We start from the raw sequence: 27,968 nt of genomic DNA on the forward strand, positions 1-27,968 counted from the left end.
TTTTGTCTTTGCTGTTGTCGCTGTACCAAGGCCAAACACTCACCCTCTCCATATCTACCTCTTATTTGATCTTTTTCATTTTTGTCCTCAAGCAAACTCCTTTGCTCCTTTAGTTTCTTTCTCTCACACTTTCAGTTCTTTTTCAGTGTCGCTCAGTCGTTACCCTACTGTTTCTTAGCTTTGACGAGCCACGTTTTCCACTCATCGGTGTTTAAAAGTCTTCACCGGAACAGTACACTGAGGAGTTTCTGTATGCATATCTCAGACATCAGATATGGTGTCGATAGGCACTGATATCCTACAACTTTGGATACAATCTTTAAATAAAATGACTGATTACATGCCACTGCTGTAGGCGGTGATTGATATAGGAGCATGTTTTTTTTATTTATTCATGGTTTTATTATACCAGCAGCACCTCACCAATCTTTGTTTTTTTTCATGATTTTTTTTTTTAATACACTAGAAAAGGCATGGAGCTGTTGATTTTGGATAGCATTGGGTTTATCCAAACTGAAGTTTTATTTATGTGGCCCACATTTCACTCTTGCATTCCATCACCCTCTCATGTCCTCATTCCCAAATGTGTATCCATCTGTGCATGTATGTGCGTCTGCGTATGTGCTATCACCTCGGAAGGGAGAGTTTGTGTTTCTGAGTGTGTGCGAGTGCGGAGTTTTGTGCGTCTCAGCCACCGTGTACAGTCATGCTCGTGCGTCTCTCGAGTAGATGTTCTTAAGTGAGGTCACTTCCTGTCAGTTTGGTGTTTGAGAAACAATCCAACTGCACAGAAGTTACTGCAACCGTCTGCATCTACGTACCTGTCCCTATACCTGTACTGCAGTGGCTATGCCTTTCTGTTTTATAATTGTCCTCTTCATGCTGTTTGGTAACTGCATGCTACGACACTATCACATAAAGTGTTTGATGCTTGCCTTGTTGCTCACAATATGAGGTTTTGATGCATCTTCTAGGCTTTTATTCACCAGTTTGCACACGACTTAAGAAAAATGTCTTGGATAGTTACACCTGTAAAATCTCAGATTTGGGCAGCAATGTTTGTGGAACTGTCTTGATTTGATTGGTTTTTTTCTTTTATTTTTGACTAAAAAAAGCATGCCAGGTGTAATGCCTGTTAACTTCTCTGGGGGCCATTCAATCTGAGCGAATGTTAGGTGCTATTTTACTTCTTGCAGTATGGAAAGAAAATTCTGATCTGCATGACTGCTGCAATTTGATCACATCCCAATATGTATATGGATTCAATTGCTCCCTTAATAGTTTTGTTTATTTCCTCCCCAATGTAACCTTTTTCCAGAGCTCAGAGGAAAGATGTTGGGCGTTAATATACTTGTTCCCTTCTCCCCCGAGTCTAGACCTCACATACTCTTTCAAAATGAATGACTAAAATGCCGCAAATAGTTATTACATGCATATTACATGCGTTTATCAATGTTGCAAATTTACAAAAGCTTAAAATGTAAACAGAGCGGCGAATGAGACAAAAAAATCAAGATCATCTTTCGTCTGGGCTTGTATTTTGAAAGAGTGACCCTTAAAGGTTTGTGGGTACAGTGTTTTGATATCTTACTTCACACTCACTTCATTGATGATTGTTGCCCACAGGTAACCATTAATGACCGGGGTGTGTGCGTGTGCGTGTGTGCATATTTGTGTGTGGCGTCTACTTTTTGTCTTAGTCTAATTAATGGGGAATGATACAGCCAATCACTTAAAGTACCTTTGAGTATTAAACCAAATCCCACTTTATCACAAAAGAAGCGAGTAATTATTATTTATTACAGTAACACATTTCTTTTAAATCTAAATACAATGAAAATGATTAAAGCAGTTTGTACTTAACTAGACACACATTACAAGTATTTGTAATGGAGCAACACATTTGGACCAGTCTTATTTTCCCCTAGCAGAGTCTAGAGCAGACTCAACTGTAAGAATTAGCTCAGTATATTAAACAGAAAGAGCTGTTCATTCCCTTGCATTCCACTGTCAAGTACTAACTGAGATACACCTACTGGACATTCTCTGTACGACAGCCGTGTCTCAGTGGACATCATAACATCTGTTCTGACTAGATGACTGCATTTGAGTGCTGAGACTAAAACCACTCCATGGCCATAATTTTAATTCTTTCTGCCCTCGTCCCTCTACTTGTATCTCTCTGTCCCTCTCTTCCACCCCCGGGGCAATCCAATGCCATTTTGTAGAGAAAAGAATTAAAATTCAGTGTGCGATCATTACTGTTGTACATTTTTGTCCATCTGTGTGAGTATCGCATCAGCAAACTGCCTCAAATCAGAAGGAGCAAGTGTGTTTGTGGTAACTTACAAGACACACGTAACAAGAGGGAGAAAAAATTTCTTTTTGGGAAGGATAATGTGTTTAAAATGATGCAAAAAAGCAAGCCCGGCAAAGTCCAAATCCAATTTTAGGGCTTCAACAAGTGTGTGTACCATTCCTCTTGATTAGCATGTTGTGTGCATGAATTCTTTGTATGTCCAGATGTTAATGAGCATTATTTGTCTGTATGTCTTTGATTACCCAGCATTCTCATCAACCCGGGCAACCATGTCAAGCTGCAGGAGGGAACACTGGGATTTTTTATCGCTAGTGATGCCAAAGAAGTAAAAAGGTAATCGGGCCATCCTGCCAAACGGCGGGGTCACTAACCGTGTCAGTTGACAAATGAATAGGACCGCTAAACATTTTTACTGTGTCACTTTTAGAGCATTTTTCTACTGCAAAGCTTGTCATGATGACATCACAGACCCCAAACGGATCAAGAAGTGCGGCTGCAAGCGACGTGAGTAGCTGTGCCTTTATTTTGCCCCACTGGCACCCTTCCTTCCCTTCCTTCTCACTCCAAAAACCAACCTATGGGTTTGTCTTTCTCTTTATTCATAGGTGTGCACATGGTTATTATGCCTTTCATTGTGTTGTTCTTCTTCTTGTACTCTGAATCTGTGTTTTAAACATTATATTGCCATTATACTCTTAGGAAAGTGTTTGATATTGGTCCCATTTGAGCTTCCATAACCCCCATTATAGTATGATCATAAGTCGAAGTGCTTTTGTTTCTTTGTCAAAATGTAGCTGTCACCATCTTTAAATGTCTTTTCATCTTGCTTTAACCACTGAATCAACACTTTATTTGCACAAACTGAGACTGTATTGCAGTGAATGAAATGCAAAGTGTTAACATGTAAGTAGAAAGCATAAGAATCTAAACCAGGCTTGTTTCTGTATCGCCTTTGAAATATTAGAAAGTAGAACAGATTCTCCACCAAGTGTCCTATGTTGCAATTATAAAGGATGGGTTCAGGTTCTGCCAGTGCTTTACCTGCTTCACCTAGTTTAATGAAATTCAGCTTGGTAGTTTCTGAGTACTGATCACATGCTGTGCCTCAGCCTCAGCTTGGTGGAGGAATTAGCAAACATGTCCTCTTACTTACATATGAATGCTCTCAATGAAATATTTTAAGGCTGTTTCATTCTTCTCAATTGTTTTAAGGTCACAAATGTTATGGATAGTATTGCTAGCTGTTAATTTTCTAATTTAGCTGTGCAAACACCCACATCAAATCAGTGACTGTTTTATGCAGATACAACATTACCATTAAGGCAGGAAAAGCACACAAATATATCCTGACCTATGTGCAGAAGATACTTGTCAGAATGTGTTAGCTGATGGATAAATAATTCAGGTTAATATTCTGTTTCCATAAAAGGTCACAGGCTGTTACGGTAAGCAGTCCGTTACAGACAAAGCCTGGTTTTAAAATAGGTACCCTCCAGTTCCTTCTTTTGTCTGTGCCATTTCAATTATTCAGATGCTTTCTGCTCTGTCAGCTCAATAGAATCAACAGGCTTTTCACACTCTAGTTTTATTTACCGCAACTATTTACCTCTGTTTGCTTTCCTACTATCTTCATGTCTCAGACTCAGCTGATGGCGTTATGTTTTATCTTATTACATTTGTTGCCGACAAGAGAGTTGCATTAAAAAGATGACAGTTCCATTACTGTAATGGAATTCTGTCCAACTGTATGTTCTGTTCTGTCACGTTTTGTTCTCTTCTGTTGTTTTTTCCCATGTTTCTTTATGACCAGTGACACACTTTTGATGTATTTCCTTCCCTGCTGCCATTGGAAAACACCACTTTATTTTAACTACTCACTGGTAGTGATTTATTGTGAGTAAAATGAAAATGGGTGTCTAATTACCCAGAGTGCAGTGCAAGTGTTTTTTTTTAGTTTTTTTTTAATTTCTCTTCCTTTTCAGCAAATAGTATATTGTATCTATGTTGCATGTTACCGGTGTAGCTTCTGCATCCCTCTCCTCGCCTCTCATTTCTACACCGTGCTCAGACCAAACTGAATCCAAAACAGCAGATATTGAACTTGCACCAGCATCAGGCCTCTGCTCCTCAGTGGCTCAGCCGGCTGATGATCTGATTTGTTGGAGATGACAATTAAATAAAGCGCTACACGATTGGATGCGGCCGATGAGGTGTGCAGTTTTTGCTCACTCTTTGATCATCAAACCAAACACGTAGTTGACATTTAAAAGCCAATCTGCTGCGAGTCTTGTGTCATTACATGTGATTAACCTCTTTATAGTGTATTTGCTCAGAGAAAGAACAGAAGAATAAAAATCTGAGATGTCGTACAGTAAAAACAGATTTAGAGGAACTAACACACGGGGGAAAGATCTACTGCTATTTAAAATGATCTGCTTTCTGTCAAAGGTAGTTTTGTGTGGCAGGTTTTTTTTGTTTTTCAGAGAGCAGAAAACGTCCTTCTGGGATGTTCTTCAAATCCTGGCAAGCTACGTTGCCAAAACACAATCAAAACAATCTGGTCTCCCCTTTTACCCCTCTTTGCTGTGATCTCAGCCCCTTTATAAACTCTGGGCCCTGGCCCAGCCTGGGCTGATGTTTCAGAGATCACTGGTTCTTTTCAGAACTGCACGAGCCTTGTGCCTTTCAAACACGGACCGTCGTTGGGCCATTTTGTTTAACTCGCTTTACTGGGAGACAAGTCGAGGATTAATACGCGGCATTGTCATAATTTTCAGTTCCCACTAGATGGTAGTGCCGTGCCAGAGTCTTGTGCGGTAATAGATATCCATAGTTAAATGGTGATGTCTGTAGAGGAAACTAATCCCCTGAGACCTGTTCAGCAAAATTGCAAGGATCAGATGGGTGCTTGTACGGCTTTGTACAGATTTATCATCTTTAACATGTTATTTCACATTGTTTTTTATATCTATATGTTACAATATAAAGCAGGGTATGGTGAGGGGTGTGCACTTGTGTACAAAGTTGGCCTTTTCAAGAAAAAAAGTATTTGTTTTGTCCACTTTTATGTGCCCCACTCTGACAGGATACTGCACTCTCTGTTAGTTACTGCTCAAAGGTTCACCTCTTGAGCCAACAGTATCCTTTTTCCTTGCACTGTTGCTGAATAAGGCGGATTTAGGTGGATATCAGAATGTTGCTTTCTTTGGGACATCCTTCATATTCAACATAGCACCCTGATAGCTTCTGTTTACAGAATATTAGTGGTTTGTAGGCAGTAGTAGCCAATCAAGCCCACACAGACAGTTGATCAGGGTCGCTGTTATGTTGAATCTTCAGTTAGGAATGCCCTGAAATGGACACCTTGTCATCTTAAACCAGAATCTAGGTATTTGTGAAGTCAGAAGTAAAATGCATTGTCTATGTGTGTGTGTGCGCGCGTGTGTGTGTATGTGTCTTGTGTCTTCCATTGCTCCCCTTCCATTTGTCAGAAGTCTACATTGTGGCATAAACACTCATGGGCTGCTATTATTAGGTACACCTGTGACGCTAAATGCAGACCAATACAACAGCTCTGCCATAGAGTCTACTTTTATTTCAATTCTTCATCTTCATCTTACTCCATTTGTCCACTTGATTACATACAAAGGGGGTTAAAGACTGAACATGTTTACAGGCCAGAACGTGACAACTCACGTTTACTTTGGAAAATAAAGAAGCCTCATAAAAGCAGAGTTTACAGCAGAGCTGTTGTATTAGGTTATGTTAGATTTCACATGTGTACCTAATAAAGTTGCCAGTGAGCCCACATAATATGTTCCAAGCGCCCAAACAAAAACACCGAAGCAAAGAAACTTCAGCATGACCTGACGGCCTCACTGCACTTGTCCGCCATGTTCCCAAAACTGTTTCATTACTGTGAACAGTTATCTGTGTACCTCTCCTTGTTGCCAGGACTTAAGCTACATTTCCTGCATGCTTTCCACATGCTAGTAAGGCACATATGCATGTCACAGGATACAGCAGTCCCTGATGCATTCATCTTATGGGATATGATCTGTGTTTCCCATTCTTTCCTTGGCCAGGAGCTGAAAACATATTACTTCATTCAAGGTCTTATTTTCCAATGTGAGTCAGAGTCAAAGATGCTGAAAGCGTCTTTGTAAAGGTGCCAGACAGTATTAGTCTGCTGTCTGTTTACACCTTGGCAATGAGAGAATGGGGACCAGGGACTGTTTCTTTCCAGAGTCACAGCAATCTAGAGATGCTACTCTGGGGACTTTCACTCCCGCTTCCCTCAGGGTTCAAGGGCTTCACACACCACTCACACATACACTTGGCTGTAGGCTGACTTTTGTAGCCAAAACGTTTGTCTGGCGTAATGCTACTTTCACATCCTTTTTTACTTAATTAGCACAGCAGATCGTCATCTTGCCTGTTTTCTACATGGACGATAATTGAAAAGAAACATAAGTGGACTGGAACCATTTGAAAGATTCACTGGGCTGTATGTGCTGAATTGATGCACACACAACAGCAAGCTTGGAAAAAACAAAAACGTAGGTGTATGTAAATGCTCAAATGCTTTTATATTTTATGTTGGAAATGCTAGTTGGGAACCAGTTTTGCTGGTTGGTTGAAAGACAAAATTATATGTATTATAATGGCCCATGAATGGTTATGGTATACAGAGAACATTAGATTAATTTTTTAAAGGAAAATTCAGATTTTCCCAGGTACAAACTAGTGTTTAAAATCAGGCACACACTATGTTTAAATGTGTAAGTATGTGCTGCAAACAATTGATAATTTGGGGATATTAAATAGAGGATCAAATTAATGGTTAATTCTTCATTTTCTTGTGAATTATACGTCCCATTTGTACCTTCAAACATGACTTTAAATTACATTAAAACAACAACTGTGCAACTGACACTTTAGCTATAATAACATATGGTTTTCACAAACACCGTTTAAGCACATGCACATCAGAGTGAAGTCCCTTTGAGGAGTGGAGCAGTGAAATTGCAGGTTTTGAATATAGCATGATTTAGCCAGTCTAGCCAGTAGACTAGTGTGATGCCTTGGACAGAACCGCCACAGCTGCATGATGGGATACAGGTACGTGATCCACTCCTTTAGCCAAATGGATAGAGGATGTACAAATGTATGAAACATTGTATGAGGTTTGCTGCTGAAGACATTGCTCATGCCTCTCTTCCCCGAATGCCTCCCTACCCTCTTCCCTTTCTCCCCACCTCTCTTTCCCACTGTTATAATTTTGCCTTTTTGACTTGTTACAGCCTTAGCGCACAGCTTGAACTCCTAAGAGAATCACTAGCATTATGACTGTTGTATTTTTAATTGATAATATTATAATAATAGATAATGTGTCCAATTTAGAGACACTTTTAAAATGGCAAAATGAAATGTGCCGGCTGACTTGTTAAGGTAAATGTAACTCTTGGAGTTTGTTAATATAACTTGGGGCTCAAGCCTGTGGGAGCAGGTGACTAAGGCTTGCACTTTCTGATGAAGTTACCTTCCGACTTCCCCTAGATGTATATTTCTCCTTTTGCCATTAACCTGCTGCTTTTCCTCTCCTCTCATCCCAAAACATGACTGTAGCCAAGATGTCCGTCTACAAACGAATGAAACTGGCATGTTGTTTTGATTGCGGCCGTTCAGAGCAAGACTGCTCTTGCATGTCAGGCAGTGTACATAGTAACATGGACACCCTTCAGAGGGCCTACCCACTTTCCTCTGTCTCTGTTCATGATTGCGCAACCACTTTACGTGCCTGTAAGTTACACCGCCCAACACATGCTGTTACGTGTCTGTGGTGCGTGCTCTGTGTATCGTACCGTGTACCGTACCGTACGTGTGTGTGTGCGTGCGTGAGGTGTAATTTGTTTATTGTGACTCCATTGTTTGTGTACCCGTGGTCTATGTGTTTCTGTGTTGTTTTACATTTTTTTTCTATATTGATCTTATTTTTTTCCTGTATCTATCTCTCTCTTTCTCTATATCTGGTTAGATTTTCTTTGATTTGTAGTATGTGTGGTTGATAAGTGGTGGCGTGGCTCAGTGGTGGTGCTGTAAGTACTGTAGATGTTAGACATGTGGCTCCCGCATGCAGCACCAGTCATGCAGTCGTGTGATAATGTCACTGTTGGAGCGTGCTGTTTTATGTCTCTTTTTAACTGTTTCAGGTAAGATGTCTGAATATACAAAAATGAAAGATTTTATTCTGTATTTTAATGATAACATTTGTTAATTGTGCCTTTTGTACATTTACTTTGAAGACTCTTTCAAACCTCTGAGTTAACCCTTTTTTTTTAAGTTTGTGCACTTTTCAGTTGACGTAGGTTTTGCTTTTTTCTGCATTTTCTTTTAATCTTGATGAGAAACTATACTAAGATTTTGGTTTTGATTTCATGTTGAATTTAAATGAATCATAAATGAAATGCCGTTTAAGCCTTTATCGTCTTGCCAGGCCTTAAAAATGAGGATCAGGGCACAAATAATAATGGAACTGAAATCAAATTTTACTTATGCAACGATTAAGAAAAGATACATGCATCCCCCCCCCCACACATTTATTTTATTGTTCAGACTTGTATTTCCTGTACTTCATCTGTCCTGCAGCCATTTATAGTTTGTCATATTTACACGGTAGGAACGTGGCAGTGAATTAGGAAGGAGGAAAAATTAAATGAGAGAAAAGGAAGACTTTATGTAGCTGGGAAGAGTACAAGAAAATAGATAAAGGAACAGCAAAGAGAAGGAGAAGTTAAAATCAAAAAGGAAACTATAAAAAGTGCTTCTGGCTTGATAAAGGAAAGGTAAGAGGCCCGAGGCTCCTAGAAGATCGCCTTAAATCTGTTTTCCTTTTGAGTGGATGGGAAATACTAAATTGTCTGTCAATTAGACATGGCAGCAGTAGGCCTAGCTATCAAAGCCTTGGGTTCAGACATACAGATCTGATTTCCTTCTCAACATTCTCCCACCGTCTGCCGACTCAGCCTAGATTAGTGTCAAACATGCCATGATGAGTTTGGCTTGGCCTCTTGTAGTTGGGCCTGTGCTGATATCCCTCGGTACCAATTACTGGCCATTACATGGTTACTGATCTCACTTCTCCCTCAACCCCCTGTAGGATTTCAGGAAAGCCTCCTCTGTCTTAGATTTCTTTCTCTTTTTAACCCTGACTTCATCTGAACAAAGTGAGTTTAGTGAAGGAGCGCATTGGGCTTTGTCAGTCGGGGATTGTTGGATTTCCTCTCCCTATTTCCTCTTTTTTTTTTCCACCAGGCTGAGAGGATGAGACATCTTTATCCACGATGACTTCATACACTTCTGAACTAATTTTTTTCTTGCACTTTGATTATTGATCTCTTGAATAGCACTGCTTCGTTTAAGCTGCTGTGTTCCTACACGTGCCAAATTAGGGCCACATGTGTCTGTATGTAGCACAGACAGCTATCAACAAGTTAGGATGGCACAAGTATACAACTCTAAACTGCTTTATCGACTAATACAATATTTATTATGGCAACTTTTAACACAAACACATTAAATGAGTAATGATATGTTTGCAGATGAAGTACTTAGAGAAATGTAGTTCTCCATTGTTCTTTTTATTATAAGCAGTTAACATATTACTTTATTCTAAATTCTTTGGCTACATCATCAGTTTTTTTGTCTGTAAATGAAACATAAGTCTTTTTTGTGACTTGACCTTCACTATTTTAGAATATCTTTAGTCAGTTAAGAGGTTTCAACTTGGTTTGCTCTGGACAAGGGTTGTGGGCCTGGGGTTAGGGAGATGGTTTCGGCTTGTCCACAGCCTTCTGGGCTGTGTATGTGTGCGCATGTGCACATCTTGTGTGCGCAACAACATGCACTTGTATCTCGGTGTCTATGCATGTGTGTGAATCTGCATCTCATTGCTGGGGACCTTATCTATCCTGACACAGAAATTATGTTTGCATTTTCCCAGCCCTGCTGGTTCATCACCAAACTTGCCCTGACAGCTCCTGTCCACCAGGCAGACCCCCACCCCCTCGACCACCCTCCCCCACCCACCCTGTCCTACGCCGCCTCGCAATGCCCCAGATGCTAGCCAGTTAGTCTGCCGCCTTTGCGGTGCGGGCAGATTGCTAGAGACAGATGCCAGGGCCACTGTGGGTCTCTTTTTGAGGATCTGTGTCATAGGCCAGCCCTGGGCCCTCACAGTGACCTTTACTGCTGGAAGAGACTCTGGGAGAGAGTGGGGAGTGTCAGCAGCTCTGAGTTCAAGTGCTTACTACATTAGTAGTTCTAGTGATACCGGTCTTTAATATCTCCTTGGTCAAGGTCAAAAGCTGTAATTACCAGAGAATTAACTGCACTGGCAAAAGTGGAGACCTTGGTCAACCCTTTTAAAGTACAACCCCAAAGATCGTGCACTGAGCTCAAGTTATGAAAGAAAACCCTAATTTTTAAAATCTCTATTTGTATAAGACTTCTGGACTGCATGCGAAAATCAGGTATCTATGCATTAGTGCTCTGTTAGCGCAGCTGTTTTGAGCAGCTGTTGTCTGTTTTGGATTTATACATGCACTGAAGTATGTATTCGTTTTCTTTATTTCCCATTGTGGCTTTATTTGTTCCGCCTCACACTTCCCATCATTTTTAGATTAAAAAAAACCCACGAAACTCTATTATAAAATGGAAAAAAATGGAATTGCTAAATCTACACGGAAATGATGTGACATGTAATGTAGTTCTTTCCTTTTTTTTCAAATGTATTAAAACCAGCCATTAGACCGTCATTACATCTCATTACAGGTGTAGTACACTTTCCTAAAAGCATGGCTCACTCTGTGAATGGACAATCCTTTCATTCATCTGTCTGCCTTTTATGTGCCATCACATCATACTGTAATCAGTGCCACCGTTAGGGTTTTACAGTGATTTTTAATTATTTATACTTTCCATTTTTTGGTTTGTGCCCTCATACCTTTTGGTGAGACAACATCAGATTTACATTTGATTTAATTTCCATCTACGGCTCTTATGTTGATGTCTTTCCTAATGTGTCTCTTTCATTACACCCTCTCTCCTTGTGTGTGACCTGCCACTTGTCTTTGCATCCTCCCCAGCCAAATATAAGTATAACGGATTTGTCAGATCACGTAAGTGTGTTTCCCTGTCCTTCTGCCATAGCTTTGTGTATAGACTATAGCTCCCTCACTATGTCATATAACATTCTTAGTAGCGATGCTCTGCTTAAGTATTTTTGTATTTTTATTGTAAAAAAAAAAGGAAACCAACTTTTGAGTATAAAACTTTTAAAATTTCAATGTTTCTTTTAAAATATCCAGTTTATTTGAATTTAACTTAAATATGATAAAATCATTTTAACATATTTTGACAGCAAACTAAAGTACTGAGATCATTTTGTGTTTGATAACACTATGTAGATCCTTGAAATATTCTTTTTGTATTGTGCTGCATGTAGCAGCAGATGGCGCTACAACACCAGGAAACAGTGGAAGCCATAAAGAGGCTGGCGTTCGATTCAAAGCTGATTGCAATATAGGTAAATCTTTGGTAAATAATTGTTAAATGACTTTCCCCCCCCCTTTATTTTACTGGTTAAGAATACATTTCACTTTTGAAATGTTATTTGTCACCTCTAACACTTTGTGTCTACATTTTAAATGTATTTGTTATTATTAGATATACTGACAATAAAGGCTTTTTTTTGGTTTCCTTTATCAAATAATGGCTGCCTCACCTGTTAAGCAAACTAAAAGGAAGTGCAGTAATCATAAAATAAGTTTTTTTTCTTCCCTTTTTTAACTGTAAAGACCACAATGCATGGCTTTAAAAAGCTCTTTCATGCAGTTGCAATGCAGCTGAAGAACAAAGCTCGCTCATGCAGCAAACACTGTAAAGACAAAGCCAGCTTCGCTCACATAGTAAAGTAAACATTTTTACTTGTTATTCCTCCGCCTCATCATCCAGTTTACATTGGGTCACGGCGATCTGATAAGGCTTGCATGCAGGACAGTACCGTCATGTGATTATCATTTCAAGAAGGGACAGTTGCCGTCTGGGTTGTTCAGGATGCACAGTGGACCTGCCAGGGCGGGTGAACACTCTGTAACGCTGCACGTGTTTGACAAGGGCCAGATGAATCCAGGAGCTATCGGTGGCGCCCTGTAAATCAAGGAGGCAGCTGACGGCTGGGATAAACGTCTGTTTATCGCCCAGGGCCACCCAAGCATGCTCTCTCCTCCAAACAACCAACCAACCACCCTTCAACCAAAGGGAGGAAAAGGGCTCCGCCTCTCCCAGTCAACTTTGCAACCAGATATTTTACTCATCTCCCACTGCTGTCTTCCTGCAGTGTGCCATGACCCTTTCAGTACATACAAACATGCGGGTTGACTCTGCAGCCACAGATGGAGTGTGTGTGTGTGTGTGTGTGTGTGTGTGAGAGTTTGGTGAAACGACTTGGTGAACATATTTGGTACATATGTGAGTATTTATTCTCACATTCAAGCGATTTAGTGTAATAGTTAAAATTCCAAATGCTCTGTTTTAGAACATTTTTTATGAGGAATTAAATCACACTTGTGTACATAATCCAAAATGAATCCAATAAATGTTTAATGATTAGATGTTTTGAATTTATAATATTATAAATATTTAGTCCTATTTGTTGACATTATTGTGGTGTGCCACGCTCACTTGAAGTGACAGTATCTAATTGGTTTTGATTGGCTTTAGCCAAGCCATGCCTCTGCTTTGTTCTACCCGGGCGCAGCACAAATGAGAAATAAAGTTAAGAGGCTTCTAATGAATTTATCACAGATGAAAAGCAAATAATACGGTGAACATTTCATTAGGAAGGCTTCAACTATTTTTAGGAAATTCTACACAGTTCCTGCCTTTATTTATTATTATCATATTTTTGCTTTAAGCTAGTTCAGTCAAAACTCTTAAATAGTGATCAGATATTCATTTTAACATACTGTGAAATAATGACTGCTTTATGGAATTTACCCCAAAATATCTATTTAACAAAATCTAATTTGAAATACAATAACACTTGTTTACTCAGTCATTTCTGAGCATTTAAAGCAGGCGTTCTCACACTCTTTGTTCTCCACTATTTGACAGTAACGGATGAAGTTAGACCGCCTTTTCAAAACAGAACACTTAAAACCACCGGCTGCATCTCCACCTCCATCACCTCAAATGTATTCCCTTCCAATGCCCTGCACCCCAGCCAGGACCCCCTGGTCAGCCCTGGCACAGTCAACATCCCTCTCGTTAATAACCGTAAAGGATGCCTGCTGCACATGCGGCTGGGACCCGGGGACGACCCCTCGCAATTGCGCTTCAGTATCTCGGGTCCAGAAGACGTGGCGACCAGATCCCTGGCTGAAAGTCGACTGAACCGGGCCCGCAGTCTGCCAGTGAAATACCGCTACCACCCCAGTAATACCATGCTGCTCAGTCACAGTAGGCACTGTAGGTTGGCCCCTTAGTGGGATGCATCAGTCAGTAATGCTGTCCCGTCTCTTCATTTTGTCTTGTTTGCTGCATGACGGCTCACTCTGCTGGAGCTGCTGCTGTTGTTTCTCCTGCTGCTTTGCACAGATCTGGCTGCTAGTGCAGTGGCTGCTACTGTCTATATGAGATAACTTTTAAACGCCGGGGTAAAACAGGTGAATTTACTGTAGATACCGTGCTATTTCAGAAGTGGCGCTAGGTGTTGTGAGCTCAGGGATTTTGCACTAATATCATTATGTAGTGGGGAAATGCAGCGTGGTGTCCGTGAAAGCAAGAAATTCAATTGTTTTAATGTTAAAAAATTAAGTTTAAACCAAGAGGAGTTTGTCAAACGGTATAGCAAGGAAAGCATACTTTCTGCTGTGTGGTATTTTCAAAGTACATCAGAGAGAGAATTATTTGTAAAGTGTAAAATGCTTGTGATATTAGCTATTCTGATTGCCCAATTGCATAAAGGAAATGTCAGAGAATGACATTTTATTAGAAGGCAAAGCCATATTTCTTATCTTTTATTAGCAGAATTAGGTGACAGCATAGAATGGGTGCTCAGAGAATAATGAAATTCCACATGCTTGGAATAACCGCGGCTTGCAGTGCGCACATTGATTTGCACTAATATCATGCTGTGTTATTGATTTCTAACCAAAGGACTAATGCGGGTTTGAAGTGACGGTGCACTTGACATTTGCGCTGGGAGAGCGTAGATTGGATAAGAGTATCTGGGTGCCTGTCTGAAAGCTCTTGAAACTCACAGACAGTGGAGAAGATCAGACTACTGTTAGCTTGACTGAAATCTTCAGACAGCTGGGCCTGGACTCACTCCGGCTGCTCTTTCTCATTCTCTCTGTCTGGCTGGGACTCAAGTAAAGTTTGAAAAACAGTGTTTTTGTTTTTAGATTATTTTTTTTCAACCTAGCGAAGCATGGCTGACAGAAAACCGAGCTCAAATGTGATCAAATAATCTTTAAAAAACCCAAAGAGAACTATAAAATAACACAGCATTGCTCATGTCCAGCAAAAAATGAAGCACAGACGCTGTATATTTAATCCTACACAAGTCATTTACTTTTTATTTAAACTTGTAACATATGCCATGACCTTTTTCTTCTTGGCGACTATGCCATTTACCAGCTGCTTTCAAAATTTAGAATCCGCTAATTCACACACTGCTAACGTGCCCTGACCTTTATTATACGTGCTGTTCTCTTAGCATGGAGGCAGACCTGTAGAAGAGCCGTTGTGCACGTTAGTAAGAACTTGAATTATGGTGTTGAGGTTCAAGTAGTTTCATTAGGAAGTCCACTACGCACTCAAAATTCATCTCCATAACCTGTATTTAAATCATTGTCATTGCTTTTGCCCATGCCCCAGTGACAATAACAGTCTGTAGCATCACATTGCAATTAATGCTTTAGGTAAGCATGGTCACTGGGATGCAAACTGCTAGAGGTCCAACCGCCTGCAGAGTTCAGTGGGTGAACAGACGCAGTGAAGTGTCAGTGGAGGATGTGCAATATTGCACCTTAGGATAGCCACAACATGGGGGACTTTAAAAAAAAATTATTATTATTTTTTAAATAAACCTTCCTTTTAGAAGGATGAATTGTTTTTTCTCCGTGGTTTTCTCCTGCCTTTTTCAGATTTAATAATTTGTCCATTACTAATATTTTCTCTCTATATATTTTTATTTCCCTTCCATTTTGACACTGAATTATTAATTTTCCTTTTCTTGCGTTCAGTTTCTTTTTTTTGTGGTTTGCATTGAATGATTGATTGATTGTTGCCTATTTTCATGTCAGGTCCAGCTCTCTTTCTGAACCGTCTGTCTCTGCTCTGACATTGTGCGCATGTGTTTTCAGTCGAAGACGAGCATCCGTCAACGCTCTCGCCCAAAAAAAAGCAGCGCAACGGAGGGATGCGAAACTCACCCAACTGCTCGCCCAAAATGATGAGGTAAGAGATGCTGATTTTATTCTTCTTCCAGCCTTCAAACTGGGAGTGAGAGGAAGACAGATATAAGGAAGATGGGAGGGAGCATGGGGAGGAGGGGGAAGAGATATGTGTCTGAGAGATACTTCAGAGGCGTATGCTGCTGATGGTGAGATGGTGGGAGTTTGGATGGATGGGAGGGGGCAAATTAGGGGTGGCAGAAGAGGGAGGTAAGAAACTCTGTGAGCGAAAAAGAGAAGAGAAATGCCCTGTTAGGTGCTGGCTGTTTAGGATGGCATGCTGTCAGCTGTTAATGACAGAGCTGAAATAATATTTCTGTCATGAAAAGCGGCTGTGAGGAGCCGTTTGAAAACTCCTCTGGCTTTAAAGACCCAGCTGTCACCTCCTCCGTTCTGGTCCACATGTACTCCTTAAACAATGCTGGCACTAATGACACCACCAACCAATCAGAGGGACCTGCATGGTTACTTTGCCCTCGGGCTACTCGTCTATTGTGGGAACCCCTGTGAGTAGTGTTTCTGGTACTTAAGGCCATATGCGAGATGTATCGTCACAATCAAATATGAATTCAAATATTACCTTCCTTTTATCCTGTCCTGTGGAATTAAACTGCTGTTAATTGATTTTGAAAGATAAAAAGGGTAGGTTTTTGTGCTCCTCTGACTGCAAGGCGGGGTTAGACACACGACTGAGAGGAAAATGCAGGGAGGCCGAGCTGTGCGGGACGAAGGCACGGTGGCGAAGATCTAACAGGACAGAAACACTCATAGCTACACTGCTCGTCTCCTAATGAGACCGAGGATTTACATTAAGGAACTCTGAAGAGAGGCCTCTTATTATATATAATCTTAATCTTATTTATGGAATTTAAACCCTTTAAAAAAGAAAATAAGCAAACTTTAAGGTGGAATAGTTAACATTTCAACATAAAATCAATATAAATATGAGCTATTAAACAAAGTAGTTCTGTTTTGTTCTCTTTCATACGCTGCATAATGTTTGCACTTATTACTGTACCATTCTGGTCGAGTGCCGTGTACGTTAGCCCTGCTGGTTTCCCTTAGGCAGCAATCCTCCTACTGCACTGGCATGCCTATGTGATTTTTGTCCAGTATAGTTGTCGGCCTCCCCCTCACAACAAAACAAGCACTTAATAAGCCTTCACACTTGCCAAACCATTAGCCCAACACAGAGTCATACCCTTCAGTCTAGTTCGCAGCAGAGCATCAGCTCAGATGCCCTTGCTCAGAGGGAGAAAACTGCTACAAAAACAACTAGACACTGGCACATTTCCAGATAACTGCTTGTTTTAAAAGGTTCTTTAGTTTGCCTAACTTAAAGCACAAAACCTTTTCTTCTCTTCCTTTTCTGCTTAGAAGACGGTCCCCGTTTGCCATGTAATATATGCATCTGCGCTTTGATCTCGCAGTGATAATAATCCTTGCGAGTTATTTACTCAGTTTTGAAAACGCTTCAAAGCGGTGTCAAAGTTTTCTCTGCTTTAGGGTTGCTTCTGTATTCTGCTGGCTCTTGGGTGCTGGGATGACAGGTCCTCTGTTATAGGTGTAGCTTTTTCTTTCTTTCCCCCTCCAAGTATTAGCCTTTAGCAGAACATCAAATTACCCATCGCAGTCCACAGTCCCTCCCTCCACCCCTTCACAGCTGCCCCTGTCAACATATAACACCATATATATTATATAAACCGTTGTGCTTCGCGAGGTGGATTTTATGCAGAATGAAAAGTGATTGTTTGAGGTAGCCTTAGGGATACTTTATTCAACAAGCAAGAAGGGGGAAAACACAGTAGAGAGCTAGCAAGAGAGCGAACATACGTATCAAGTATGGTTTTTACAGGACTTGCAGCCTGAAGGCCTTTGTAAATAAATAATGATCAACAGATTGGCTGTGGGCTTTTGAAAAGCATGCCTTTGTCAGTTTGCATGATGGGAAAAATTTTCAAAGCAAGAAGCTGCCTTCGTAGTCTGGCAGAGAGGGATTGGGGGAGCACGCCCATCCCCAGCTTTGTGACTGCAGAGTGATACACTGGAATAATTCAACTCTGTTTGAAATATACTGAGGGAGAGGGTAAGAGAGAAAGAAAGAGACAGAGAGGGAGGGAGGGAGGCACCGGAGTGAGACATGCTGTAAGGGAAATACTGTTTGTCCTCCATAAAAGTGCATCTGATAAAATATTGTATCTCACCGAGCACAACATTTAGTTTGCACTCTGGTACAATGCCAATTTATTTATCTTAGAAATTAAGCAAATAAGTTCACGTAATTCGGCATCCACTTCTTCAGGACTGAAAATTCTCAGTAGAGAATATCTGCATTTATCTGTCACTTCACTCGCTATTTGGGTGACATTTAGGAGCCTTGTGTTAAATAATTTATTAGTAGCCAATCCAGCTTGTAAATTTCCTAATGAACCGTATTCCCGCCGTGGCGCTAACACCATCCCACCCCACACCCACACAAACATTCACGATGGGTCATGACTGACAACACGCATCCATTTGCAGAAGATGTCACAGTATCATCTGCAGCTGATATCCCTTGGGCGTGGCCCCGTAGCACAGACGTCATGTCTGCTCTGCCTGAGCCTTGTGGTAGGTTCAACCCGAGGCGCGGAGAAGGAAGAGGAAGGAGGTGTGCGGAGCCTGTGACAGGCTGCCAGTCACACCGCTGACAGCTCTGTGAAAGATAGCTGTCTTGGCAGTGAGAGGTGGAGCGGCAGCCCGTCTGCATGCGCCAGTCAGCCCCTGTGTGGAGGCGAGCAGAGCTGAGCAGATTGAAGTGACGGGGGGCTCCGTGGAGTTGATTGGCGCAACACGCGGCTCTGGATGAAAGATTCAGGCTGAGTGTAAAAACACTAAATGCTGTCAGTGTTATTATCACCTGCTCTCACTGATAGAGGGGAGGGGGGGGGAAACAGAGGTGGAGAGAGAGAGGGTGGCTAATTGACAGCTTCTTTTTTTTTTCTTTAACTTTAACTTTTTCCTGCGATGGCATGCAATCCAAATGCAGGTTGAAGGAAGAAACAGCATCAAAGCCTTGTCAGTGAATGACAGTGTTGATAGAGGATAGAGAGAGTGATACTGAGAGAGATGTATGTCAAATTCTTGAGATGTTTTCTCCCATATTACTCACATGTCTATCTCTGCAGTTTCCCCCCCTTTTTAGGAGTATCAGCAGTACTGAATTTAACCAAGGATTTCATTATTTTTCTTAAATTGTCAATAAATTAAATTTGCATTGCTGCAAAACAAGGAGCCTTTGTGGGAAAACAGCACTTCTGCCGTTTATCTTGACTCTGTGTTTTTGATCAAATTTTCTGGACCGTGTTCAGAGGGGCTGTGAGAACATGTCTTGTAGAATAAGTTCAAGAACAGGAGAGGCAGCGTAACAACACTGACAGGAACCCTTTCATGGTCAGTGTTACAGCAGATAAAACTCAGCAGCCCACTGCTGTGGATTAGCCTGTTTGGTTGTGACATGCTGCTGAAACATTAACGACCATCAGTTGGGAAAGCAAAATGTGATTGGGCAAATTCCTGAAATATTTAAAGTGCAAGCCTGTTGGAGCTTTTACTGTTTGCGCCACATGGCGTCAGGAACTGGAAGAGAGGGTAAAAGCTGGTAATTGGCCTTGTGTTGCCATGCCATTCAGTCAGTAGTACTCACATCTTGCTGTTCTCCTCTGTACCACAGTGAGCACAAGGGTCATTGACTTTTCTGATGCCTCTACATAGGGGATGAGACAGATTGGAGGGAAAGATATTCTAGTTATGCAGTGCAATAGAAAGTTTCATACTCTGAGAATGAGATGGACTTTTAACGATCAGACAGCGCGGATATCAAGAAACCCTGCCTGGCTTCAGCCACAAAACAGCCTAACATAAATATTTTCTGTTTTCCAGCCGACACGACCCCCTTCTAATTCCTGGAAATGAACAAATTGAGAATATGGACATGAACGTGAAGAGGTATGACTCGACAGGGATGTTTCACTGGTGCCCTTCAAAAGACATCGAAAAAGTCATCCTGGTAAGTGGGGCAAAAGTTTTGTAACTGCTACCCAGTGAGGGGAAAAAATAGTGTATATAAAAAAAGGAAGGTACTAGTAAGTATGCTCAGGAGCAAATGTTTCCCCTCAGTACTGCAGTAACACAATCACATACTAATGTGTATTGAAATTTCTCTCACTGCCTCTCTGTTGTTTCAAGGTGAGTTTGTTTTTATATTTATATATAAAATATATGTGTATATCCACCAAGGAATGAGTGAGCAGCATTTCAACACTCGGTGCATGACTTTGCTCAGATGCTTTAACAAGACGGTTTAAAGCATTTATGTTAGTGCATAAATTGTTTGTGTAGGATAAAATAGAAGGCGCAGTCACCTACTGTGCATAGTAAAGATACGACATATCTTTGCTTTGTCTAAGACTCGAGTGATTCTGGTGCCGTTTTCACTCAACTCAAGGGAATATGAAGGCTGCTTCACCGAAATGTTTCAGATACACCCGATAACCATCATTTTACCACCAGCTGAAAATATGAGACAATTTGCACCTGTATTTTTTTATGAATGTAACAGTCTACAGCTTACATTCGTGTGTGTTTAATTTGTCTAATGAAGAGCTAATAATAAAACCAAACACATGGTTAATAAATGTGGATATATAGCAGTTTATGTGATGCCTTTAAGCACATTTAAACTCTAGATATGTTGTTTTTTTTTACTTCATGCACCTGACCCAGTTTTCTGTTATCGGCACTCATTTTTATTCTGTAAACCTGTGTTTGTCTCTGTGTGCCTCCTCCTCTCTTTTCTGCCTTTGCTTTTGTTTCCTCATTCTCTGCTTTTCTCTCTCCCCCTTCCCCATATCCCTCTGTTCCCTACAGACCCGGAGTGAAGCCTCCATGACAGTGCTAAGCGGCCATGTAGTGGTCTGTATATTTGGGGATGTCACGTCCGCTTTAGTGGGGCTGCGAAACTTGGTGATGCCTTTAAGAGCCAGCAACTTCCATTACCACGAGCTAAAGCCTATAGTTTTTGTGGGCTCGCTGGATTACCTTCGGAGAGAGTGGGAAACTTTACATAACTTCCCCAAGGTCTCCATCTTACCTGTGAGTGTACTAGTTCACCTGCATGTTGAATATCTGTCCAACTAGAAGGCGTTGACATTTTAAGTTGCACTCATACTGAAATCTTTCAAGCGATTGTCATTTGGAGTTTGATCGCGCATTTCTCAGTTGAATGATTACTTCATGAGAGCTCAGTGAGCCTCCCTCATCCCTAGCAGTGACACATCCTGCATATCCAAAGTGGAGTTTATGAGCGTTGCAGCTGCAGTGCCCATCACAGATGGCGTGGCTTGCTGCCTTAGAGCTTGTTAGGCCTGGTTTGACTGATGATCAGAGGAGAATCACAAACACAGCCCTCAGCGCAGGCTAGCCTTTAGATTAGTCCGTGTCTCTGAATCTCCAACGCCCGGTTAGATCAGTGGAATGTCATCGCCTCAAAACAAGAATACTTGTTAACTAATTTCCCACAGCCCCACTCCGCTCACTTCTTAAATTTATTTTTCTCTCCCCCATGTCTGTCTGTTCTCTGTGTTTTGCTTTCTCTCTCTCGCTGTCTTGCTCTTTCTCTGTGTTCCCCTCGCCCTGAAGGGTACACCATTAAGTCGGGCAGATTTAAGGGCTGTCAACATCAACCTCTGCGACATGTGTGTAATACTGTCAGCCAATCAGAACAATATCGAAGATGCCTCTCTGCAGGATAAGGAATGCATCTTGGCAACACTCAACATCAAATCTATGCAGTTTGATGACAGCATTGGGGTCTTACAGGCTAATTCCCAAGGTAAGAAGTGTCCCATTAGACTCCATGTACACTCCTGGCCAAAGGGGACAGGTTATGGGAGGGAAGAAAGGAGAGTAGTCAAAAAATGGAAAAAGAAAAGAGGAAAAGACTGGAGGGCAGTGAGAAGGCCACACAGGAAGGATAGCTGTAGTTTGTCGAGCACAGAGTCTGCTAAGCGCTCATAACTGAAATTTTCTAAAAGTCTGCTTTGAGTCTCGTCCTTAAACTGACATTACTGTAACTCTAACTGAAGATGTGCACACACAGAAACATTGTGTTTATACCTTCATCAAGCCTTTGAAGAGTGTTTACTCCACGCAATTTTCTGATGGTTTCAGTCTTGTCCCTGGCAATTAGATGCTGCTAAACCTTTGATAATACTTTTTAATGATGTAATCAACATGACTGTGTCATTTGATGTTGTTCCCCCTGATCTGGAGTCTGGCAGATCGTCTGGAACAGATTGTTGATGTTTGCAGACAAACATACGAACCAGGCATCCCATCAGGCCTCATCATCATTAAGCAGCTAGTACAAATCACCAGGCAGGCCAATTCAGCTGCTCCTCATTAGTCACAACAAAACAGCAACACATGCACGCACACACCTCGGTGCTTCATAGCGTGCGCACGCGTTTGCGCGCGTAACACACTCGGTTACTCATGCCAAGGCAGTCTATCCACAAACATTCACAAACAGGTGATCCTCAGTTTATGATTAGCTTGAAAGGCTCGACATGCCTTGAGGTAAGCAGTTAGTGCCACCACAGCGACTGTTGTAAATACAAATCAAAGTGAAGGTTCAAGAGGCCTTTTTTTTTCCTTTTCGTAATGGAGGGCATATCCACATTTTTATTAGAATGCCGATGCAGTTACTTCTCCAGCCTGTGTGAGCGATACGCTGTCGATAATAGTGCCAGCAAGCAACAATCGGCACGAGTAAATCTGAGAGCGCGACCACTCTGGGGAGCAGTACTTGCAGAAAGCCACGTCCATCCAGAAGCTCGCTGGTTTATGTCTTCTAACCCAAACCAATGGTTTGAGACTGGCGTTATCAATAACCGGATCTTACTTTAACGGCCCATTTAAGAAAACACAGTGACATGCAATCATGCATACATAAGAAAATACACGCATATAACCAGGCGCTGCTATTGTATCATGGGTATTGCTGTGGGGATTCCTTCCTCCTAGCGATGCTCTCATTCAGACGCTGTCTGTGGAATTTAGAGGTGCAAATGAATAAGTAAACACGCGCTTTCCTGGGGGAGAGCTTCTCCCGGCTGCTGTAGCATGTAGTCAACCACAGAGCATAGCTGTGCCCGCAGGGCTACAGGGATAAGGGGGCATGTAACCCAGATCTCACTCATCTATTGTATATTGTAGCTGAATAAACTAAGTTACAGTCTAACAAAAGCAAAAGCCCGCATCTTTGCTTTGGGGCATAATTTTTGTTTTTCATTTAAAAAAACAAAAAAAGTTAGCATTAATATAAAACATATGAAAAAAGAGAAAAATTGACTGCGTTAAGTATAATTAGGCAATTCAAGAAGCATACTGTTATTTCAATCGCAATGACACAAGATTAGTCTTTAAAGAGAGAGAGTATTTTTCATATGGGGTGTATGTGAATGTTTGATGAATAATCTCAGAAATGGATTAAGGCAATCGGGCAGATAAACACATTTGAGCTCTTCTGTTTTTCAGTGCTCAGTAGACGCTCAGCTCTCTGTTTGGATTTTGCCAGCTCACACTGCATAACGACTTTTGAGCTGTTTGTAACCTAACAGGTTTTGAAAGCAGCTCTGCAGCAGGCCTCATGTATCCCTGTTCTCACCAACGCCACTTTCTGGGGTTGCGCTGCGCAGAGTGGAAGCCGCTCTCCTACGTCTTCCCACAGTCTTCATGTTCACTATGATACAATAAGAGCGGCGTTTTAGAGGCAGAATCCAAAAAACTTGCTGTCACTCTCCAGTGGAGTAAACATCATCCTTTATGGACATCGACAAAATGATGTTTGCACTATCTGAGCTGTGCTCCCTGGTTGAAGTGTCAAACCGCTGCTATCTCCTAGTTCAATAATTGGTGTAACAAAAGTTATGATTATCCATGCTTCAGTTCAGTGTGTGCTTCCCGCTGCGTACTAAACTATTTGGTGTCTTTTCCGTTGCAAAGGGCTGAAAGATCTCTTTTGTAATGTAAGCAGCTCATTGAGTTTCTTGACAGGAAAGGCACGCACACACTCGCACACTGAGAGAATTTGCAAGCCTTTTAAAACTTTGTGACCTGAATATATTCCCTGCATTATGTTTCCTTGGTGGTGGCACTATAAGCTGACATTTTGCTGTAGTCAGCATTAAATGATGGATGTCAAAACACAGTTGATGCATTATGCATATAGCATTACAGATTTAAGGTGTTTACTTGTCACTTTGAGGAAATGCAAAAATGTGAAGTCATGTGAATTCATACTCCTGTCACTTGCACTTGTATTTCATGGTTCTGTGCCACACCATTTTCGATAAAAGGTTTTCAGGATCCACTTCACCAATTTTATTGTAACAAAATGAACAACATATAAAATTTATGTCTGCCAGTTGATGGAGGGATGTGAATGCTAAATATGTCTTGGCTGACCCCTAAAAGCACAGTATCACTATTGCAGTTTTTAGGCAGGCGCCTGCTTCACTTAGCTGCCTTCTTTGTGTCCGTGTGTGTGTGTTCGTCAATCCACACATTTGAATCACACATAAAGTGCACATCAAAGACAGAACACACTCTCTGTAACTGTACGGATACAGAGTTTTAGGTCATGCACTCATGCCGGTGATACTTCTATAATAAAACATACAGACTGCACATTTTTGTTTTGTTATTTGCCATAAAGAGTAAGAGCCACATAAAGCCGATACACAGTGACTACATTTAAAATAGATTCAATTTAAATTGGAATCTGACTTTTTATGTTTATTAAATTATTATGCCTCATAAGTAGTAGTAGCCTTGGTAAGAGCATTATATGTTTGAAGTAAAAAAAATTAAATTCAAAAAACACCACAAAATGTAAGTTAGGGCTCAAAGTATAAATAATTAGTAAATTAGTAGGAAAAACTTAGTTAAAAGTAACATATTGTTATAACTTTAATATTTTTTTATTCTTTTATTATATTGTATTTCTTCAAATGTAAATAGTAATAATAGAAACCTATCAAAAACAGATGCATGTATAAATCATGTAGTTATTTTTTAGTGCAAATTGAAGCTGAAGCAACAGTTTTTTTTTTTTAATGCCCAGTCGTGTGAATTCAGTAGCTTATAGAACCGCCTTTAACTCCAATAACTTAAAATAATTTTTTTCTGCATGACTTCTTTGTGAGAAAAGTTTGACCCAGGCTTCTTTGCAATGTTGCTTCAGTTCACTGAAGTTTGCAGGCGTTAATTTAGGTCTCTTAAGGTCCTGCCATAGGTTCCTTATTATCAGTTTGGGCTTTAACTGGCCATTGCTGCACCTCGATTCATTTTACTTTCAGCCATTCTGCTGTAGATTTGCCTCTGTGCTATACACTATGACCAAACCTCTCATCTTTGGTCTTGTCCTTTCAGAGGACAGTTTCCAGAAGTCTTGTGGGGTTTTTTTTTTTTCAAATTTAACTTTTCAAACTTAAGTTATGCTGTTATATAGTAAAAAGAGGTTTTCTGCTGGCAATACCGCCAAACAAGCCATACTTATTCTGTCTTTTTCTGATTGCCTCGTCATGAACATTAACCTTAAACATGCTAATTGACGCCTATAGGGTCAAACCTGTAGCTCTTGGGTTTTATGCAGTTTCTTTGAGCTTTGCCCGGTCTGAACTTTGTTGGGATGTCCACTATTGGGAATATTGTGGTATTGTGTTAACACACACCAAAATGTTCCAGACCAGCACACCGTCAAAAATTGTGTTTTTATAGAGGTGCTCACACTTGCTGATGGTCAGTTCATCAGGTAGATTTGATTAGCAGTGCCTGGCTGGCTGTAATGCCTGCGGAAGCAGTGAGGGTGGCTTTGAACTGAAAACTTTCTTTTTCACATGACTCTATTTGTGTAAGGTAGATATTAAGATTTAAAACCTTTACATCTGCTATAAAGTTTGCTGACCAGCCTGCATACTTGATCCATAACGCCGTTTTATCTGCTGATGTATTCAGCCTATGTCTTTGTTTCCGAATGTGTAAAGGTTTCACGCCTCCTGGAATGGACAGGTCATCTCCAGACAGCAGTCCAGTACATGGCTTCGTGCGTCAGGCATCTGTCACCACCGGATCCAACATCCCCATCATCACAGAACTAGGTAAAACTGTTTCCACCCACCTCAGTTGCAAACATTGCATGTTACATCCAGTAACTACCGGTCAACTCATTATTCATTTCCAGATGTAGACACACAGAGCTAATAATCTCAGGCATCATTCTGCTATCAAAAGTTCCAACTCATTCAAGGTCAAACGGACTAAAGAATGCACGGTGTGGAATTTTTGTCCACTTTCATGTTGTCGATAGCTTTGCCCAACTCAACTTCATATTCGGATGTGGGTTACTGGATCCTGCAAGGTTTTTTTTTTTTTTTTTTTTTTTTTTTTTTTGTCAAGTGGTGACTCAACTTGAAGATATCAAACACGCACTTTCGGGACAAAAGCCACATCTTCTGCCATTTGTCCACTAATGGACAAGAGAAACTCAGCCTGATGGAGAGAGTGAGAGAGGGAGAAAAGGGAAGAGAAAAGGTAGACGAGGAAAAGTGCCTTGGTTGCAAAATGGGTCCATTTATTAATCACAATGCCACTGGTTGTATTCCCAATGGTGATGGGGACTCATGAAACTTTCAGATCTCTGAGGGGCCTTCTAAAGCACTAGAGACTAGCTACTCTGTCTCCTCTGACCCAATTAGGGAGCAATGGAGCATGAGGCCAGCTAAGAAAAGGCCAGAAAGAGAAAGAAGCTGCCTAATATTACTTGTAACCAGCATAGCCATTACCTGAATAGAGCCTCTCCCATTACACTCCTGACCGCATATGTAATCATCAAAACTACATAGTCCACGTTAGAGCCACCGGCTTCTGTCCTGGACTTAAATGCTCGTGGCTCTGGGGTTGCCTCTCTGCGTGCTCTTTGCTTAGAAAATTTTCAAGCTGCAGCATCACTAGATGCGATAACATTGTCTTTTAGGAAGGGAAGAAGTAAGAGAATACAAAGGGAAGAGTGGCTGCGTGTCTTACGGCAAATATATGCTGTAATTACATTGTCATATGTTCAGGTTACAGTGCCAGAAGCAGATTAAAGTCACTTTGAAACCTAAAAAACACGCCTCATCTGAGTTTTGTGATCAATTTTGTTTGCATGGCTTGTGAAGTAGGTGTGTTTATGGATAAGATCCTTTTCTTTATCCATCTCACTGCTTTACCATGAAATTATTTATTGTTGTTGAAGCGGCACGGTGCTGTGACAGCTCGGGCTTCGTATCTACTGTGCGCTCTAATCCGGGGTGCTTCACTTTTAGACACCGGACAGCCGTGAATATTTCAGAGTAATTCCGAAGTTGACGCAAGCAGTCTCGAGACACCCAAATGCCTTTACTGCAGTCTTTGAAACTGTTTCAATAACGACACAATTTCTCCCTCTCTCTGCACTGTCTCATCACCATTAGCTAAACCTGGCAAACTACTGCCATTGGTTTCACTCAGTCAGGAAAAAAAAAGTGGAACCAGCATACAAATGATAACAGAGCTGGGTAAGCTGAGCCTTTGTCCTCTGCTGCCGTTCGTTCCCCTCGCTCCGTCGCGCCGCTCCTCATCAGCTTGTCTTGATTTATCTGGCTGCAGTCAAGGCTCTCGCCGCTCCCATGGCTTCACTTTGAACACATTTTTATTCTTCGTTCTGGCTGAAATTGACTGTCTTGTTTTGGCCCTCTTTTTACTGATTTTTTTATTTTATTTTTTTATTTTGGGGCATTTTTTGTTTTCTTTCTTCCAGTTGGGTTTTTGCAGAGCTTCGCTAGGCCTTTGATCATGTTCAGTCTGTCCTTGTGGCTGTTTTCATAGCAACACCCCCTCGGCCTCTCACCACCCCTACCTCCCCTCCCCTCCTTGCCACCTCCACACACACTCCCCAACTCCCCTTTCACTCCTTTGGCCCAGGCCCGTTTGCATCAGCCCCCTTCTCTCTTTGACTGACATTTCTGTTCCACAGCTCACAGGAAACAAGGGAAGAAATCAGATTT

General features: G+C 41.2%; 1 protein-coding gene across 4 annotated transcripts in view; it reads left to right on the plus strand.

Moving 5' to 3' along the window:
- kcnma1a (potassium large conductance calcium-activated channel, subfamily M, alpha member 1a) overlaps nucleotides 1-27,968 on the plus strand; it is a 167,837-nt gene that overhangs the window by 125,492 nt on the left and 14,377 nt on the right. For 2 of the 4 annotated variants that reach the window (XM_039622032.1, XM_039622030.1), the window contains exons 17-24: nucleotides 2,567-2,653; nucleotides 2,748-2,824; nucleotides 7,949-8,122; nucleotides 15,751-15,844; nucleotides 19,762-19,888; nucleotides 20,749-20,973; nucleotides 21,520-21,712; nucleotides 25,929-26,042. In XM_039622032.1, coding sequence (XP_039477966.1) covers nucleotides 2,567-2,653; nucleotides 2,748-2,824; nucleotides 7,949-8,122; nucleotides 15,751-15,844; nucleotides 19,762-19,888; nucleotides 20,749-20,973; nucleotides 21,520-21,712; nucleotides 25,929-26,042 — 1,091 coding nt within the window. The remainder of the gene's footprint in view (nucleotides 1-2,566; nucleotides 2,654-2,747; nucleotides 2,825-7,948; nucleotides 8,123-15,750; nucleotides 15,845-19,761; nucleotides 19,889-20,748; nucleotides 20,974-21,519; nucleotides 21,713-25,928; nucleotides 26,043-27,968) is intronic. The other 2 variants (XM_039622033.1, XM_039622031.1) reach the window with 1 other exon arrangement.

This window comes from Oreochromis aureus, linkage group 13 (assembly GCF_013358895.1).
Source record: "Oreochromis aureus strain Israel breed Guangdong linkage group 13, ZZ_aureus, whole genome shotgun sequence".
NCBI lineage: Eukaryota > Metazoa > Chordata > Actinopteri > Cichliformes > Cichlidae > Oreochromis > Oreochromis aureus.